This window comes from Ustilaginoidea virens, chromosome 1 (genome assembly GCF_000687475.1).
Source record: "Ustilaginoidea virens chromosome 1, complete sequence".
NCBI classification, from domain to species: Eukaryota; Fungi; Ascomycota; class Sordariomycetes; order Hypocreales; family Clavicipitaceae; genus Ustilaginoidea; species Ustilaginoidea virens.
Genome location: NC_057316.1, coordinates 4,024,170 through 4,042,392, shown reverse-complemented (window position 1 = coordinate 4,042,392; position 18,223 = coordinate 4,024,170). Strand labels below are relative to the sequence as shown.

The 18,223-nt window shown below is 53.8% G+C and overlaps 6 protein-coding genes across 6 annotated transcripts; 4 read left to right on the top strand and 2 right to left on the bottom strand.

The window, feature by feature from the left end:
• Positions 1–2,686: 2,686 nt before the first annotated feature.
• On the top strand, positions 2,687–4,511 carry UV8b_00885 (uncharacterized protein; the record flags this gene model as incomplete). Its single annotated transcript, XM_043138383.1, has 3 exons — positions 2,687–2,776; positions 2,840–3,178; positions 3,342–4,511. 3 exons carry the CDS (start codon positions 2,687–2,689, stop codon positions 4,509–4,511), a joined length of 1,599 nt encoding a protein of 532 aa, XP_042994317.1.
• A 1,147-nt stretch (positions 4,512–5,658) lies between these two features.
• UV8b_00884 (uncharacterized protein) lies at positions 5,659–6,864 on the top strand (the record flags this gene model as incomplete). Its single annotated transcript, XM_043138382.1, has 1 exon — positions 5,659–6,864. The coding sequence occupies one exon, from the start codon at positions 5,659–5,661 to the stop codon at positions 6,862–6,864; it is 1,206 nt and encodes a 401-aa protein (XP_042994316.1).
• A 726-nt stretch (positions 6,865–7,590) lies between these two features.
• Positions 7,591–9,084, top strand: UV8b_00883 (uncharacterized protein; the record flags this gene model as incomplete). The annotated part of the gene is made up of 2 exons (XM_043138381.1): positions 7,591–8,026; positions 8,174–9,084. The coding sequence occupies 2 exons, from the start codon at positions 7,591–7,593 to the stop codon at positions 9,082–9,084; spliced, it is 1,347 nt and encodes a 448-aa protein (XP_042994315.1).
• Positions 9,085–9,725: 641 nt separating this feature from the next.
• Positions 9,726–11,658, bottom strand: UV8b_00882 (uncharacterized protein; the record flags this gene model as incomplete). The annotated part of the gene is made up of 6 exons (XM_043138380.1): positions 9,726–9,825; positions 9,891–9,931; positions 9,995–10,087; positions 10,144–10,182; positions 10,376–11,291; positions 11,357–11,658. 6 exons carry the CDS (start codon positions 11,656–11,658, stop codon positions 9,726–9,728), a joined length of 1,491 nt encoding a protein of 496 aa, XP_042994314.1.
• Positions 11,659–11,858: 200 nt separating this feature from the next.
• UV8b_00881 (uncharacterized protein) lies at positions 11,859–12,140 on the bottom strand (the record flags this gene model as incomplete). The annotated part of the gene is made up of 2 exons (XM_043138379.1): positions 11,859–12,013; positions 12,077–12,140. 2 exons carry the CDS (start codon positions 12,138–12,140, stop codon positions 11,859–11,861), a joined length of 219 nt encoding a protein of 72 aa, XP_042994313.1.
• Positions 12,141–14,639: 2,499 nt separating this feature from the next.
• UV8b_00880 (uncharacterized protein) lies at positions 14,640–16,916 on the top strand (the record flags this gene model as incomplete). Its single annotated transcript, XM_043138378.1, has 1 exon — positions 14,640–16,916. One exon carries the CDS (start codon positions 14,640–14,642, stop codon positions 16,914–16,916), a length of 2,277 nt encoding a protein of 758 aa, XP_042994312.1.
• Between the last annotated feature and the right edge of the window lie 1,307 nt (positions 16,917–18,223).

Here is an 18,223-nt window from a genome sequence, read left to right as displayed (position 1 = left end):
GTTCAGCTATCCGACATCTCGGCCAAATCCACCGCCACCGCCCAAGTGCTCTCCAACCGGCGGCTTGCTGTGGCTATCCTGTGCTTGGGTCAGCCTGCCGATGCGCCTGCGGGCCAAGTCTACATAGTCTGGGTCGATTCGAGTGGCCGAGTGGCTTCTCTTCTTCTCAGGACGTTGATGGGACGGAAACCGACATGCCCATCGCGCTTGTCCCCCACACAACCATCTCGATACTAGTCTTTGTCAGACCGCATGCATGCGGTATGCAAGCGTCTGGGGCATAAATAACCACTTAACCCGACCGGCCAGCTGCAGCAAGCCGTAATGGCCCTAAGCCATCCATTTGCCACGATTTGAGTCGGCCACGGAATCAAAGTGCGTAGTATTGCAAGTCCAAGTTGGACGCGTCGGGGCTTTCGGTAGTATGTACTTGGTTAGTAATAACTCGTTAGGCTTCGTTCAAGAAGGACCGAAAAGTTGCCCCCGTTTGGCCCTTTGCCTTGCGCCCCCCGTGGATGAATTTTCCTTGTCCATTGTCTCGCCTCACCAAACGGGCCCAGGATTTTTCAAGTGGCCCTGACAGGGATGCGTCATGTGTCCAGCTAAAAGGACTAGTTGCCGTGAGAACGGGGCCCATTAAGTGTCCACTTTGAGGGTTTGTTTTGATTCGAGGCTGGGCTGCCGATGAGGGCGTCAGCTGACGATTGCAAAAGCTTTTCCGGTCGGGATTGATTGCCTCTTTGAAGTGAACCTGCGAATGGAAAACAACGACTTTGAAATCCACCTTGCATTTCGCCCCCCGTAAACAGGAACCAAACAACGGTTTAGCCAGTTCCCTGCAAGGGCGGAGAGCTTCTCGCTACTCCGTACTTGCTGTTGCTGGAATGTCTGATCCCCCCCCCCGGTCATGTTTTCGAAGCCGTCTTACCACGGGCTGAAAATACACACTGTAGGTAGGTCGTGGTACCTACGGAGTAGGTATAGAGGCTATGCAGTACCCCCGTACTTTCTGTACTTTTTTCGTTTGTGCGACTATTTCCCGAGAATACCGTTTCTTCACCAAACCTTGGTCTGGTAACTGGTTGGTCCCCATCCCTGCCTGCCCCTGGTAGAAGAGTCTCTCTGCCCGTTCAAAAGACGATGTTTTTTCCGAGTAAATTTGACCGGTCGCAGACTCGCAGCTGAACTTGCCACGATGCGAATACGGAAATGATGCTCTTACGCCCCAAGTAATTGTTTGCGGCGTGGGTTCCAGCGTCCAGCGTCCAGCGTCCAGCGTTGAAATACTCCGTAGGGGATGCTGCGCATCTGCAATTTTGGAGTGATGCCATGAGTCCACGATATCCTGTGACCACCTTGGTCCTTTGGCAGCTCGTTGTCCAATGTCATCATCGTTCCAATTCCGACGGGTAAAATCTCGACCCGTTCGGGGCTAGGGTTTGAATAGCGTTCACCACCAGCGCTCAAGTACCGCTCCCTCTACGCCACCTGACGCTGACGACGTGGAGGAAATTGCTGTTCCTCTTCAAGTTCCTGGCTCCCGAGCCCCGAGTCTGACTAGAGGTCCCTTGACCCTGGTGCTGCGTGGAGGTTGTCTCGTCACTCGTCACTCGTCACGAGTCACGAGTCGCCTAGCAGCTCTGGTTCCAAGTTCTAATATGCCTTTCCGAGGGCCATAAAGAAAAAGACGGGCCAGAGTTTAGGCTTCCTCGGGCATTTGCTGACCGTTGTCGCCGCTAGTTTCTCGCCTCGAGTCTCGCCCATCGTCGACAAACTCTCACCCTCTACCAGTCATCTGACCATTTCGCTCAGCAGCCCATCGGTTCTTCGAAGCGCGGGAAAGAAAAACTACCCTCCGTTAGCTTCTCCAGAGCCGGCCCTTCTCGGCGCTTCTCGTCAACCGATGTGGGCCATTGCCTCCATCTGGCACCATCATCGGCCTTACCTCGTAACCCAGACCAGTCTGGGCCCCGCAATCTCCCACGCGGGTTTCCCCAGACAGCTCCTTTCTTCATGTCTGGTTGTCTGACCACTTGGGGTCTAGCATCCATCGTCAACCTGTCAGTTGGACGATGGATCCTAGGGCGAGAAACCAAGCCAAGGCCCAAGACCGCCCCTACCCCCCCTGCCCTCCTTCCCTTCCTCCCCCCACATGTCTACAGATTTTTCTCTTGTTGCTTGACGGCATGGCCATGCATATGCAGACCCAAACCTGGAGAAAAGCTCCGCTTCCTTGCTGGCGTTATGTGGGCAAACGCCACCCCTGCAGGAATGGCGGCTCATTCTCCTTACTAAATGTTGCCCTAAGCTGAATCCGCGGGTCTTCACCCGCAAGAGCCACTTTTGTCAATGAAGCGCGGAATGCAACTCTGAGACTCTGGAACGAGGATTGATCGCTTGCTCCGCTGGCTCGTGGGTTAAATAAAAGGGTCGTCCTCCACCCTCTCACCCATCCCTTTAGGACCTGCCTTGCTCCTCGTGTCGTCTCTTCCATTGTCTCACGGGCTTTTCCCTTCCAGCCCCACATCAGAAGGCACCTTTTGTCTCTCTGCCTCCAGGAAAAAACTTGGCGAGTCAAGAAGTAAAAGTACTCCCAACTCTTTTGTTCGACAATTGCCGAGAATCCAGCCGCTGCAGACGAAAGCTGGAAGAAATTTACCAGCCAGCCCCATCGTCGACAGCAATAATGTCCAACACTGTCGATAGGTCGGCAGACGACCGAAAGGACTCCATCGCCCTTCGTACTGCTCCTGACGTCGAACACATCGAGGCTCCTGTCACCTGGAAGGCCTATCTTCTCTGCGCCTTTGCCTCGTTCGGTGGTATTTTCTTCGGTTAGGACTCCGGTTACATTAACGGTGTCCTGGGTTCCCAGATCTTCATTAATGCCGTCGAATACGTCGGTGCCCCGGAAGTCGATGAATCAAAGACTTCTTTGATTGTCTCCATCTTGTCATGCGGAACCTTCTTTGGTGCTTTGATTGCTGGTGACGTTGCTGACTGGATCGGCCGCAAATGGACCGTCATTATGGGTTGCGCCATCTACGCGCTTGGCTGCGCCGTTCAGATGATCACCAGCCCCGAATATGCCCTGGGCCCTATTGTTGCTGGTCGAGTCATTGCTGGTCTTGGCGTCGGTTTCGAGTCTGCCATTGTCATTCTGTACATGTCTGAAATTGTTAGTGGCGCGCGTTTGTTCCACCCCCTGCCGATTCCATGTCTTTTCCTTTTTTTTTTTTTTTTTTTTTTTTTTTTCCAAAATCCTTCCCAACACCCTTCCCCCGCCCCCCTCCCCCTTCGCCAACCATAGCGGAGTAGTTGTGCTGACAGGTTCGATGTAGTGTCCTCGCAAGGTCCGTGGTGCCCTTGTTGCCGGCTACCAATTTTGCATCACCATTGGTATCATGTTGGCGTCCATTGTTGTCTATGGCGCCAAGGACTACGATAACACGGGTGCCTACCGTGTTCCCATTGCTATTCAGTTTCCCTGGGCCTTGATTCTCGGAATCGGGTTGCTTTTCCTCCCCGACTCCCCGCGTTACTTTGTCAAGAAGGGGAAGATCCAGAATGCCATCGACTCCCTCTCTCGAGTTCGTGGTCAGCCTCCAAATTCCGAGTATGTCCAGACAGAGCTGGCCGAGATCATTGCCAATGAGGAGTATGAGCGTGCTCTCATTCCATCAACCACCTGGTTTGGCAGCTGGGCCAATTGTTTCAAGGGCAGTATCTGGAGCGGCAAGTCCAACCTCCGTCGCACCATTCTTGGTACTTCCCTGCAGATGATGCAGCAGTGGACTGGTGTCAACTTCATCTTTTACTACTCGACCCCTTTCCTCAAGTCCACCGGTGCCATCAGCAACATATTTCTGATGTCTTTGATTTTCACTCTTGTCAATGTATTATCCACACCCTTATCTTTCTGGACTGTCGAGAGATTTGGTCGCCGCACCATTCTCATCGTCGGTGCTGCGGGTATGCTCATCTGTCAGTTCCTCGTGGCCATTATTGGTGTTACCGTTGGCTTCAACCACACTCACCCCGATCCCGCGAACCCTGAAAATCACTTGGCCGACAATGTCCCGGCCGTCAACGCACAGATTGCCTTCATTTCCATCTTCATCTTCTGGTTTGCCTCCACGTGGGGTCCTGGTGCCTGGATCGTCATTGGCGAGATTTTCCCTCTTCCCATTCGATCTCGTGGTGTTGCGCTCTCCACCGCCTCGAACTGGCTGTGGAACACCATCATTGCCGTCATCACCCCATACATGGTTGGTGAAAAGCGCGGCAACCTGAGGTCATCGGTATTCTTCATCTGGGGAGGTCTCTGCTCGTGCGCCTTTGTGTATGCTTACTTCCTGATTCCGGAAACCAAGGGTCTCTCTCTCGAGCAAGTCGACAAGATGATGGAAGAGACTACTCCTCGTACCTCGGCCAAGTGGAAACCCACCACTACTTTTTCCCAGACTGTTGGCACAGGCAACTACATGGAGAAGCCTATTGCTCAGGCGTAAGGCGGAGGCGAAACACGTTTTTGAGTGGTGAAGGAAGGGGCTGGATTGTTGGCGACGGGCTTCGAAAGTGCGCATACCCTTTGTGAATTTGAGCGATGAGGTGTTTGGAAAAATAAATCAATGTCAATCCTGTAGAGTAAAACGTTAAAATTGTTGGCCAAATCATCGTGTATCAATTAAGCTAATGTAGAAAATGGGGATTTGCCTACCTCTCCGCACAATTTTGCAAACTTGTTTCAGTATAAAGACCTTGCTTGTTGCATACAGTGCGTTCGTTCAAGGTCAAAACTGTGGTCGTGGCTTGTCAAGTGCCTGTCCAGTCTACATGCGATCCAACTGTTGGGCTGGCTGCTGGGAACAGGTTCTTGAAGCGCTCTGTGCCGTCAAAAGAAGCATCATGGCAGCGGTTGGATGCTGCGCCGAGGGAGGAACAGGAACAGGAACAGGAACAGGAACAGGAACAGGGGGGCGAGGATATTCCAAGATGGTTGGTTGGCGGTCAAGGTACCAGAGCAGATGGCAGAAAAGACTATGAAAAATCTAGGGGCATACTCTCTCTCTCTCTCTCTTGTTTTCTTATTATTTCCTTGTCTTTCCCTCTCTCCCTCTTTCCTGGCCAATCTGACAGCCGACTCCCACTGGCAGATCCTGGCGTCACAGCTGCAAATCCGTTGGCGATGCAACCTGGAACTACTCCGTAGAACCATTAATAGTAATCAGTGCGGCAAGTTGAGTCCAGACTCCAGCTAAACCTTCTTGACGGAACTTGTGCCGGCGACCCCTCCTCAACATTGTCGGCAAGTCCAATTCATGTCCACGAAACCCATGCCCTAGCTCCAATTGACGAGTCTTAAACGGGCATACATACCAACTCATCAAGGGTTGGTGGGTCCTCTTCACGACACGAATACTGGACGAATAAGAGTGAGAGTTCACTCACGCTCAGTCTTGGGGCTTCTGCGTCTCGAGTTTCCACTTTCCCACCTCATAGTTTGTATACCCGCGGCCCTCGGCATCCCGTCCCTGATTTCTTGCCTTCCCGTGCTCGAAAACAGCATATACCATATACTGTGAGACGATGACATTTGCGTGTCCTGTCTAGCACACGACAGCATTCCGTCGAGCAACCCTTTGCTCTTGAAACGCCATGGCACCTCAACCGAGGCCGCTGTCGCAGGTCCTGCCCCCCCTGGTGTTGGGAACGGCCACGTTCAATTACCAATATAATCACGACCCGTCTCAGATGCCCTACAATGAAATCGTCCGTCGGGCCCTTGAACTCAACATTGCAGCATTTGATACCTCGCCCTACTATGGCCCCTCTGAAGTGCTGCTCGGTGATGCGCTCCGAGCCGTGACCCCGCCTCCGCGTCGGGACGACTACTTTCTCATCACGAAAGCTGGCCGCATTACCAACGACGAATTTGATTATTCTCCCTCGTGGATTCGGTACAGCGTTTGCCGCAGCCTCGACCGTCTCAGCACGCCGCATCTCGACCTAGTATTGGCCCACGATGCCGAGTTTGTCTCGACCACAGAGGTGCTGCAGGCTGTGCAAGAGCTGCGAAGCATGCGAGACCAGGGACTCATCCGCTACGTCGGCATCAGCGGCTATCCGATTGATGTGCTGGTTTCTCTGGCCGAGATGGTCAAGGAGCAGACTGGAGAAGCCCTGGATGCCATCATGTCGTATTCCCATTTTTGCATCCAGAACAGCCAGCTAGGGCGACGGGATGTTCTGGAGCGGCTGCAAAAGGCCCGGGTGGGATGCGTGCTGAATGCGAGCATGCTGGGAATGGGATTGATCACAACCAGAGGAGCCGACAACGGCCCGATGGCCTCGTGGCATCCCGCTCCGCCTCAGCTGCGCAGTGCCTGCCGGGATCTGTCCAGAATCGCGAGGCAGTCGGGGGAGCAGCTCGAGCAAGTGGCTATTCGATGGGCCTTGGAGAATTGGGCTCGTGTCGGCGCACCATTTGGGTCCGCGGCACACCCACAGGCTCTCGCTTCCGACGCTGCAGCTGACGAGTCTGGTTCGCCACGGCGCATCGGCATCACCGTGATGGGGGTTTCCAACGTGGACGAGCTCGAAGAAACCTGGACTCTGTGGAACAGCGTTGTCGGCTTTGGCGGCCAGCCCGACCAGCCTGCCGCGGCCAGGAGAGACAAGATTGAGCGACTCGTCAAAGAGCAAATGTGGCCGAGGCTTGGTCCTTGGAAAGACTATGCCTGGGAGAGCGGGGGGAAGACGTTTTCCAACAAGCGCCAGACGAAAGGCGCAATCCCCATCGACGCCGTTGCACAGCGATGGGGCCTGATACCCCAAAATATCCTGGAAAACCCCAGGATCTGAATGACTTTTGAGTCACTTGACCCTTCTGTCTGGCTGCCTGCATGGAGACGTACTCGGCACAGCTAATCAAGAGTTTTGGCTCATTGGGGGTCGGGTCTACGTCAATGTGTATGTACATCCTGGGCTGTGCACTCCTAGTACTACTGACCCCGGTATCCAGACGCTGTGCTGTGTCCATGGAGAGCATCCTCGCGTTGACTATGTCGTATCCTGCCTTTACTTGCTCTCAAGTGGTTGCGCCGCCTTGGAACCGCCTTGGCGCTCGAAAAAGCAACTGGAGACTCCAGGATGGAGCCAGGCAATGTAAAGAATGAAATACAACATGGAAACAAAGCAAAGATTAGAGTACCGATGCCATTGCATTATTGAAAAACTCGACTGCAACCGTCCTGGTAGAAGGAAGCACGAGGGCAACCGGGGCCTTGTCCACCTCGGGTCGGTCGTGCTCGACTCGAATTGCCTACCCGGCACGCCGCAGTTACGTGCAGGTACAGAACCCAGTTGACCCTTCTTATCTTACCTCAGGTACCTACTAGGTACCTACCTACCTACCAGGTAGGTACCTACCTGGTAGGTAGTTGAGGTTAGGTTGGGTCTGGTACCTCCTAAATGCCAACGGCTTCCTCCAACCAACCTCGTTTCCCCCAAACCTCTTCCATCAACCCCCAGCATGGCCTCTTCGCCCACGAACCTTGCCCTCTCCCCACGCTCACCATCCAGAATCCCATGGCGGGCGGACGCAAGGCCAAGCCAGCTTCGCCTTCTCGGCCATCAAGCACCCTGGTTGTCGACAACGGCGGCTACACCTTGAAAGCCGGCTGCGTAGCCGACGGTCGCATCGACGAGCCGCGCGTCATCCCCAACTGCATCGCTCGAGACCGCTCCAAGAAGAAGATCTACGTCGCATCCGACCTTGCCAAATGCCCCGACTATGGAGAGATGCACTTCCGGCGCCCAGTCGAGAGGGGCTTCATCGTCAGCTGGGAAGCCCAGAAAGAGATCTGGGACCAAGAGTTGCTTGGCGACGGCTCTGCGAAGCGCGACCCCGCCGAGATGCGTCTGATACTAGCCGAGCCCCCCAACGGACTCCCTTCCCTGCAGTCAAACTGCGACCAGGTTGTGTTTGAGGAGTATGGCTTCGCCAGCTATTACCGTGGTGTTGGTAGGCCTCCCACAAAGCCCCAGATCGGACTCAACTGCGGATCGGATTCCACTCCGAACGTGCCCCGATCCCCATTGTAATGTAGTGGAACCTGCAATCTTAACCTTGTCTCTCTTCTTTCTTTTTTTTTTCCCCTGCGCCCTCCAGGTCCGAGCTTTAACGCCTATCTCGATGCCCAGAGCCTTTTTCGCACCCCCAGAGATGCTTCAACGGCGGCAAATGTACCTGCAGAGGTCCTCTTGGTGGTCGACTCCGGCTACTCTCACACGACCGTGACGCCGTTGCTGCGCGGACAACCCCTTCACTCTGCCGTGAGGCGTCTGGACGTCGGAGGCAAGCTCCTGACCAACTACCTGGCGCGCCTCCTGTCTCTCCGGCATTTCGACCTGCGCAACGAGACATATATCGTCAACGAGATGAAGGAGGCCGCGTGCCACGTCTCCCTCGACTTCAAATCCGACCTTGAAAAGACGTGGAAGGGAACAAGGGGCGAGACCCGTCCCTCGTACCTGGCAGGCGCGGGCGTCTTCAAAGACTACGTCTTGCCAGACTTCCACGCGAGGCCGCGCGGCCTGTTGCGAGAATACGACGCCGCAAGACACGGCAAGACGAGGAAACTGGCCGCGCCCAACCACGACGGAGACGAGGATATTCTGACCCTTGGAAACGAGCGCTTCGCCGTGCCCGAGATTCTCTTCAACCCGTCCGACATGGGCACGCGCCAACCGGGTCTGGCTGACCTGGTTCGCCAGTCGCTGCAGGAGCTGCCCGTGGGCCTGTGGCCCGGCCTGCTGGCCAACATTGTCGTCGTCGGCGGCAACTCGCTCTTTGATGGATTCGTTCAGCGTCTCCAGAAGGAAGTGGTGCAGCGATTCCCGGATGACTGCGTGGTCCGCGTGGCGCGCCCAGCGGATCCTATCACGAGCACCTGGCGCGGAGCTGCCAACCTCGCCACCCATGCCGATATCGAGAAGCTGGTCGTGACAAAGATGGAGTATGATGAGCTTGGCCCGACTGTCGTGGCGCGCAAATTTTCCGCCGGCTTCGATGCTGCCTAAGACATTCCCCCCCCCCCCCTTCCCCCCCGGGGCGCCCGGACTCGTCCGGACCTCGGAACAAAGGAAGCATCTACACGCTGCCCATGCTACCGTGCAAAGCGGAGTGGAGAGTTTCCCGACTAATCGTGGCATGGGTCCTATCTGTACGTCAAAGACAAGGTATGCGAAACGAGGTTGGATCCACGACGCGCTTTGACGATATCTCGCTGATGCGCTCACTCACTCGCCCGCGGGTTGGATATCTAAACCCTACTACCGTAACGTGTGTAAGGAGATCTTGTCAAAATGCCACGAGACGCATTTGCACTGCACGAAACCTCGGAAACTCGAAGGGGGGGGGGGTGTTTAACGTGTCTCTGTACTAGATACAAGCAGCCTGATCTTTGAGAAACGCATTTCTAAACTAACTAGAGTTGTGTGCATATATCGCTATCTGATGGAGGGGAATTTTGCCGAAAAGCAACTCATCATACCAGTCGTTCCCGTCACAGTGTCACCTGTGACGGTTATTTGAGAAGGCCGAGTTCTTCAGCTCGAATACGAAACCAACCAGCCCTTTTCTTTTCTTTTCTTTTCTTTTCTTTTTCTCTTTCCTTTTTAGGAAAGGGCTGGGGGTCTTGCAGCCAAAAATAAAATTACATTCAAAGAAGTGGTCTTGTCACAGCATCCCTCATTCTGCGTCGTGTGAGACACGTAGGTACACCACTCAGTGCATTCTTCATGCCAGTCGATTTCGGTTCCCTTCACAAAGGAGTCAGGTTATGGAGGAAATCAACCAAATTTGAAATAGTTGTCTTTTGACTTACTGTCGTCCTAGTCCACGACCGCGGGAGACACACCAATCGCACTGTCGAAAAAAAATATGTATTAGCGTTGTTGGGTTGTTTCGGTAAACAAAGACGTCACTTACAAATTCGGAGGATGAACCTTCGTTGTGAACGGTGCAATATCCGGCACAGCACTTGTTGCATACTCTTTGAGTTTTGGTGATGCATGAATCGCACTGAACGACAGAGTGAGACCAAGCACATTGACATGTCTGACAACCAGCAGACTTACATTATTGCCGCATTCCCAGCAGCTTTTCGACACCCGGGACTAGTGGAAACCAGTCAGCGAAAAGCAGCCCCCAAATATGAGACGATGTAGCGGATGCCACAAAAAGAAGAGAAATTTGTCCGTCGTGTAGTTACACACGAGGTAACATTCGCCGCACAGCATTTGCTGAGTGTCATCCGTTGCAGCCACTCCAGCTGCTGGACATTGGAAACAAGTGGTGGCCGTGTCGTACCTTGGTCTTGGATACTGCCTCCTGCATATCCAGTATCTGGGCGATACTGGCCGCACTATCATCATCCAGCACGAGAAAACTATTCATGCCAACGTCCTGAGAATGTCCCGGGAGCTGATAGCACGATTCACACCACCACTTGTTGCAGCAGGTGCAGTATCGTTCCCGGATGCAGTCGAAACACCGTGGCACAAAGGATAGGCCGCGCTGAGTGGGACGCGTTGCTGATTGAACAGAAGACGTCAAGATCGGGAGAGGAGTGAGCAGCGGCAAACTAAAAGGCGAGGATGCATCCTGTGCTAGTAGACCTTCCGGTGCCTTTCCGCACCCATCACAGCCGCCCAAAGCGTGCGAGGCTACAGCCGGGGCAGTATCTGCAGGCATCGACGGGCATCCAAATACAGGCGAGTTGACATGCCGGGGCCCTTGACAAAGGACTGCATCAAATGCTATGAGTCCTGCACAAGCTGCCATGCAGTTCACCCATTCCGGAGAGATCCGGCGCGTGAGTATGCGACCCTTCTTTGACCACCAGTCTTCGCCCTCTTGTGCCAATGACCAAGTAAGAGCCGGCTTGCTTTTGTGGTTCCAACCCAGACCAAACGAGCTGTTGTGAATCCCACGCCGAGTAGACTCTTGGGGCCCAAACACATACAAAGCTTTGACTCGAGGCGAATTCTTTGGGCGACCTGGTCGACAGCTATACTGCAAAGCCGCCCGCAATTTGCCCTGGTTCAAGTTCCTTACTTCCCGTATAGACAAGATGCGGACGCTGTATGATGCGTCGTTGATGATAGCATAACACAAGTCAGCCGTTACCGACATGCCATCCAGGACGAGAGTCTGAACATCTTGCAGAATGTGTTTCTGACGGAGCACGCTGAAAATACCTCCCAGCGGCCCGGAAGAGTAGTACCTTGGTCTATTCAGCGGAACGGCTCGACTTGACTTGGGGTAGATCCTTGTGGTCGCTCGACTTACTCATCCTCGGTCAGACCATCATGTAGCTGAACATTGCGCCATCTTTCACCGCCATTGTCGATGGGTACATCGGATTTGGCCCTTTTAATGTGAGTCAAGTCGAGGTGACGAAAAACACCAGGTGTGCTGTAGATAAGGGATTGGAACTCTTTGTTTGATGCCGATAGTTGCAGAAGACTGTTAATAGGCAGATATGGTGCAATGGTACGGAGGATTAAGGAATTGTGGAGGACATCGAAGAGGGTTATGGTGTGTCTCTCGGGCTCTTCACGCGTTGGACTGTGTTGAGTAGCTTGGCGCATGTCAGGCTGTCAGAATACAGTACGATGCGCGTTCAAGGGACGAGAATGGGAGAATGGCTGACGAAGAAGTAAGGATCCGTGGGGCAGACGCTGACGTGGTTGAATCGAGCCGAGGCGGAATAACGTTATAGCCAGTTTGGCTGCAAAAGTCAAAGGCTCTCGGGGATCAGGTTAATATTAGGGTTGGCCGGATAAGGATTTTATAATGCTGGCTTGAGTTCTCGTTTTCGTGATGTGGGGGAAGAGCTGGATGAAATATGCCGGGCGACTTTAACAGAGTGCCGCCCCTGTGATGGTATACGGCGAGATGAGATGCCCAAGATATTGTAACTGGCTGGGATGATGCTTGGTTGACCTGGAGCGGGAAATTAGAGACGCAGTGTTAAGGTTATCTGGTTATCTAAAGCCTTGTCCCTACCTTGAGATTCAATCAATCCAACTTGCGAGACTTGTAAGGGGTGAAACAGTGTTCCAAATTGCATTACGCCGCTCAGACACGGCCAGGGAGAGGGGGATCTCCCTCCTTCACCGTGGAACAGCAACCAGAGGGTTGGACCGGGGAGACGTCAGGCCACCGTCGCTGACAGGGCACAGGGCAGGTCTTGTCAAAGCGTCCGACTGAATGCTGGGACCAAAGGCGGCGCCTGGCTGGAAAGCGGGCAGTTCTTCAAGCCCGGAGACTGCGAACGCAATGGTTTGGTGCTTGCTGGGGCATGGAGGGAGCTAGCTAGCTAGGTATGTAGCTACGCGGGAAGAACGGGCCGGGATTCGGAAACAGAGAGCGGCAGAAGACCAGACGTCAACTACCTACGTAGACGCAGACGTAGGGGGTAGGGAGTACATCAGGACAAGAGGCGCGTTTTCGAGTTGGATGATAATTGATGGGAGGTTTATAGTTTAGGCACAACACGTGTAGGGCAGGACGCGGGACCAAGGCGGGAGCGAGTTCAAGGAGCGAGTAAAGAGGTACTGTTTATTACTCCGTACTGTACATCTATGGTGCGGTGCACGCGGCATCATCTACTGATCATGACGGTAGCGTCTGGTTGGACGGTGACACCCTATCTCGCCCAGTGGCGGCCGTGGATCAGGCAAATGGAAGGAGCGAACCAGCCAACGTGCGATGTTTATCTACCTATGTACTTTAAGCACAGCACGCGGTGGTGTGCCTTTGGTTGAAGGGCAACCCCACCTTATCCACCTCATCATCATGCACGTACTCGGTACAAGTCGATGAAAAGACGCAGACACACGAGCTGATAAATCAGGAGATATGCCAGGCCACAGTACTCCGGTACTCGGATGTGATTTTACAGCTAGCTCCAGCTCTTTCTTTTCCCCCTTCCATGAATCGGTTGGAAAGGCAAGCCCAAGGCCGAAAAGGTGCTCCCACGCTAGTGAAACAAGCCTGGTCCGTATTCAGCGGTGACGGCACCGTGGCCAGGTTGATGGATGACTCTTCTGGGGAAAGACAACTCAGGTCCAGGTCGGAGGTGATTGATGGCCCCGCCAGAAGCTTGGCTGTATTGTATTGAATGGGACTAACGACGCGCCTTGAATGGTAAGAGATAATGCAAGTCGAACTCGAGCGCTACGAATATATGGGAGTACGGTCAACTAACTGTCAGGGACTAACAATGGAGCCGACCTTCCCTGGACTTTCTAGGATCCTACTCCGTTAGGTACTGTGCCTAGGAATGTACAGTACCTACCTTAGTTGAACCCCAAACAAAGCATGGAGCCTGGGATGCTCCGCAAGAAGCCTTGTCCGGTTTGAAGGGGGGGGGGGGGGGGGGGTGGGATTGGGCTGGTGCTCCGCATGGGATAGATGGATGATAGATTCGATTGCGTATAGATTCCCCAACCCCCAACGATTTTGTTAGGTTGCATCTACCGTAAGCACTCCGTAGAAGCCTGTTCCTATTGCCTGCGGTTAAACTCGCAGGGGAGAGTAGTATGTACTCTGTAGAGATTATGCCAAGGCCGTAAGTGAACCCTTGAGGGAGCAGGGGCCAGGGAGTTTATTCCTCCGTGGCCAAGCTATTGGGCCAGCAATCAATCACCCATCAGTATGCTGGTGTTTCCGCATCCTGGCCCGTTTCAGCCCATTCCTGCCTGAATCCTCATCTTCCACGACAAAAAAGTTGGCCGAGCGAGGTGTAGGTGCGCACTTGGTGAGACTCGGCTTTGGACTCTCCGTCCGGAGCTTGCGGAGGAGAATGGTCGTTCCAATAGGATCAGAAAAGAGCTTCGCCAACTCAAGTGCTAGGGCAGGCACCCTGGGAGGCAGAACTATGTATGTATGTACCAGCCTTGTTAGTTGGACTAGCTCGGGCGAACCAGAACCATCAAGGGGTAGAGCCTCGTCAATGTCGTCAATGTCCACCGAACAACTGGGCCCTGATGAACGACGACTCCGCCTTTATCGGCATAGCTATTCCGCATCGCCTTTCCGCGTCGCACGTGGACATGGAAGATCCCATCAACCAACCAACACTGGTCATCAGCGCGTGCCCAAGTTGGCTTCTTTTCTTTCTAGGCCGTTTGGGTCCTTTGTTCGCATGTCCAGGATATGATATTCCGTAATTTCTGGAAGGGGCGCAGTCGCGTTTTCATTATTGGTCTCTTCCTACTTACTACGTGGGACAACCCCAACTTCGAATGCACGTGACCGTCGCGGGGCTTGCCGGATGTCACTCGGATGGAACGTGGCAGAATCTGCTGACTGAGCGAATCAGGCATTCGCTGCGCATCCATGGACTGCGACGATATTCTGTTCCTTCTCTTTGCCTCTTTCTTTTCCCCCCAGATCATTCACGATCTCCATCTACGGCCTTCTTGCTTGAAAATAGAAAACTCCTTCATAATGGGTCTGACGTTGTAGTCTTGGCCGTCTTCCGCTCCGTGCGAATTCATGGCATTCCGCCCACAGTGACCGTACCGCAGCCCCGACAACCACCAGACGTCTTGAATCAGCAACCATGGCGGGGCCATCAGCTTTCCGCTGGTCGGGCTCGTTCAAAGTCCTCCCCAAAGAAGCTACGTCGGCCAAGAACCTTTCTGGAGATAAAATCATCCTACCGCAGTCCGCGCTAGAACAGCTCCTGGCAGCAGCGCCGTCTCAATCTGTGCCAGCATCTGGCGTCGCAGCTCAGGATCCTTTCAGCCAGTACAGGCCCAATCGCTTCGGGTTCGGAGAGCGCCAGCAGTTGCCACACCCGTTGACGTTCAAATTAGTCAATCCCCAAAACCACAACGTAATTTTTGCCGGCATCCGGGAGTTCTCTGCTGAAGAGGGGACGGTCGGCTTGAGCCCCTTCCTCTTTGAAGCCCTGGGCATAGAATACGATCAAAGAGCCCCTCGGGACGGAAGTGAAACGCGCGACACCCATGATGCAGACTCTCAAACTGCCGTATCGTCTGCGATGATAGAGCCAAATCAAGTAACGGTCCATGCGTTGCTCGTTCCCAAAGGGTGCTATGTTCGGCTTAGGCCCCTGGAAGCAGGCTACGAAGGTGACTGGAAATCCTTGTTAGAACGTCATCTCCGGGAATATTTCACATGCCTCACCAAGAATTCCATGCTCTCGATCCGTGGTGCCAGGGCCGAGACCTTCAAGTTTCTCGTCGACAAGGTGCTGCCCGAGGGTAATGGCATCTGCGTCGTTGACACCGACTTGGAGGTGGATATTGAAGCTCTTAACGAGGAACAGGCCAGAGAGACAATCCGACGGCAGATGATGGCGCAAGAAGTAAACGAACTGTCTGGAGCAATATCCAAGGGCGGCAACCTGGACATTTGGAAGGACGTGGCAGGTAAAGTGCAACCTGGTGGCTACGTCGATTATACACTACCTTCCTGGGACCGCTCGCAAAGCCTCATCATCACCCTGAGTGGTATAGCACAGGAAGATGGTCTCGATGTCTTTGTCACACCAAGATCTTCGAGACAAAGAGCGCTACCTAGGGACACGACGCATGTTTTTGGAAATTTTTACGCCGCAGAGCATGGGACTAAAGCGATAGCCATATCGAGCACAAACGTGGAGATGGATGGGGCCGAGTCAATTCTCATTTCTGTACATGCTCCCCGCATCTCGCAGGAGCAAAGGGAGAGCGAACCACTTACCTTCACCATTCGAGCCAAGCTCGGGTCACAGGTGGCCAAATCACAACTGGACGCGATACATCACGACTCGAATGAAGAGCAATGCGGGAATTGCCACCAGTGGATCCCCAAAACTACAATGGTTTTGCACGAAAACTTCTGCCGAAGAAACAACACCTCTTGCCCCCGTTGCCGAGCCGTCTTCAAAAGGAACTCTGACGAGTGGAACTCTCACTGGCACTGTGATTACGATTCAGCCAAGGGCAATTCATTGTTTGGTAAGACCAAACACGACATTGTCTTTCACAAGATGCGACAATGCCAGGACTGCGAGTTTTCGACCAACTCGTTGGTGGATTTAGCGAGACACCGGACTTCTGACTGCCCGGCGAAACTGATCCTATGCCGATTCTGCAATCTGGAGGTTCCCCAGGAAGGAGATCCATCGAACCCCTCCCCCGAAGCCATACTGACTGGCCTTACGGCTCACGAGTTGGCCGATGGCGGTCGTACCTCCGAGTGTCATTTGTGCGACAAGATTGTTCGACTTCGGGACATGGAAACGCACATGAAACACCACGAGCTTGACAAGGTTAGCAGAGAGAAACCAGCCATATGCCGCAATGCCAACTGTGGCAGGACAATACATGGCGTCGGGCCAAGGGGGCAAGTCGGCGCAGGCGCAGGCGCAGCACAAGGTCAAGACCCGGGCAATCATGTTGGACTCTGCGCGATATGTTTCGGTCCACTGTACGTGAGCATGCACGACCCGGAGGACAGAGCTCTCAAACGAAGGATTGAGAGGAAATACCTGGGGCAAATGATGACTGGGTGCGGAAAACGCCATTGCCGAAATGAATGGTGCAAGACCGGCCGGGCCCACGGGGGTCTCGAGGCCAAGGGTTGCTCGGCCTCTGCCATTTTACCGTTGGTGAAACCACTGGTAGCCATGGTGTCCGACTCGAGGGGCAAGATGTACTTCTGCGTCGACGAGTCGAGTCAAGAACGACGCAAACTCGCAGAGTCTCTGGCCACGGAAAAGGTATGGGACCTGGAGTGGTGCGTTGCAGCGGCAGAGGCTGAGAAGGGCGACTTGGAAAGGATGAGGAATTGGCTGCAGGCATGGGCGCCGCGCCATAGACGCAGTTGACGAAAGCGCCAATTTGAGGAGTCGGGGGTTTGGCATGCGGACACTGGGAGACGGGGGTAGCCGGTCGGTAACGGGATGACGATTCCTGGCCAAGGGGCCGTTGTTGGTGTCTGCGAGGGATCGACACTTGACCCTTTGATCTGGCCAAGCAGATTTCCTTGGCTACACTCCGAGTGACTCTTGACTCTTGGCGGTCGCAGCTGTTTTTCAAACACCGGAGTTGATGACCCCAGGGGTGGAGAGGCGGCTGAACAGGTTTCGTATCATCCTGGGAGAAGCGGGTGTCCCGTCGCAGAGAAGGGACCTGAGCAGCACCAGCGACAACCGGAGGAAGGCTGCACCCAAGGAAGGGGAAAACTCAACAACTCGGGCGTAAGCCTGTTCTAATGGCAGCCCCCCCGGATATTCCATGCCGCCTACGGAGTTCTACTAGCCGCTCATGGGATACGGACTACTCCGTACTTCCCCGTACATAGCCAAGGTAAAAATTATCGCGGTGTGCGGGGCTCACTAGCGAAGTTGCATCATAGTCCTTGATTACTATATAAGAAAGGAGAATTGTGCCATATAGATAGAGCACTATAGGGGCACAATTCGCCCTTTCTTAGATAGTAATCAAGGACTATTATGCACCTTCTCTAGATGAGCCTGGGAGGGAAGGTCTTACTAAACCGGTAACTTTCTAATTTCTGTGCAAATTGCACGTGGGTTAAGGCTGTAGGTTCGAATCTTGGTCAGATCACTAGTAACCACACCTTATACAACCTAGGTACTTAGCTAAGCTATACTAAGTGCTATAAGGGGCTATGCACCTGAGAAAAAATATTCCCTTATATAGTGAAGTATATCAGCTTCCTATCTAATTGACCTTGCTAGCAAACTGGGGGGGATATAATACCCAATAAAGTCACATATTGTGTGACGTCACACTTTTGGTGCAACAAAAATTGCAGGTGAATCGGGCTCAGGAGCAAGTCAAGTTGACGCAACGGTGACTCGCAGTGGGTCGGGTTTTGTCGATGCTTCCATGTCTGGGTTGCGCGTGCTGGCTCGGGGCACGGAGCACTTTCGTGCTTTCGTAGAGCAGAGATGTCAGGTCCCCGAGCCCGCTGAATGCCTCCGTTGAGGTTGGGTTGGAGCCTGCTGCTGGCCCTGCGTGACTGACTTGTTGCTTGTCGATGGCGCTGCTCTCAAAATGAAGAAGTGTTGAGACTCGCCTGCCTAGGTACATGTACCTACCCAAGGAATTTATTGATGGGCGAGTCGCTCGCTGGAGCACCGCGGAGTTGCTTTACCTGCCTGTGCCG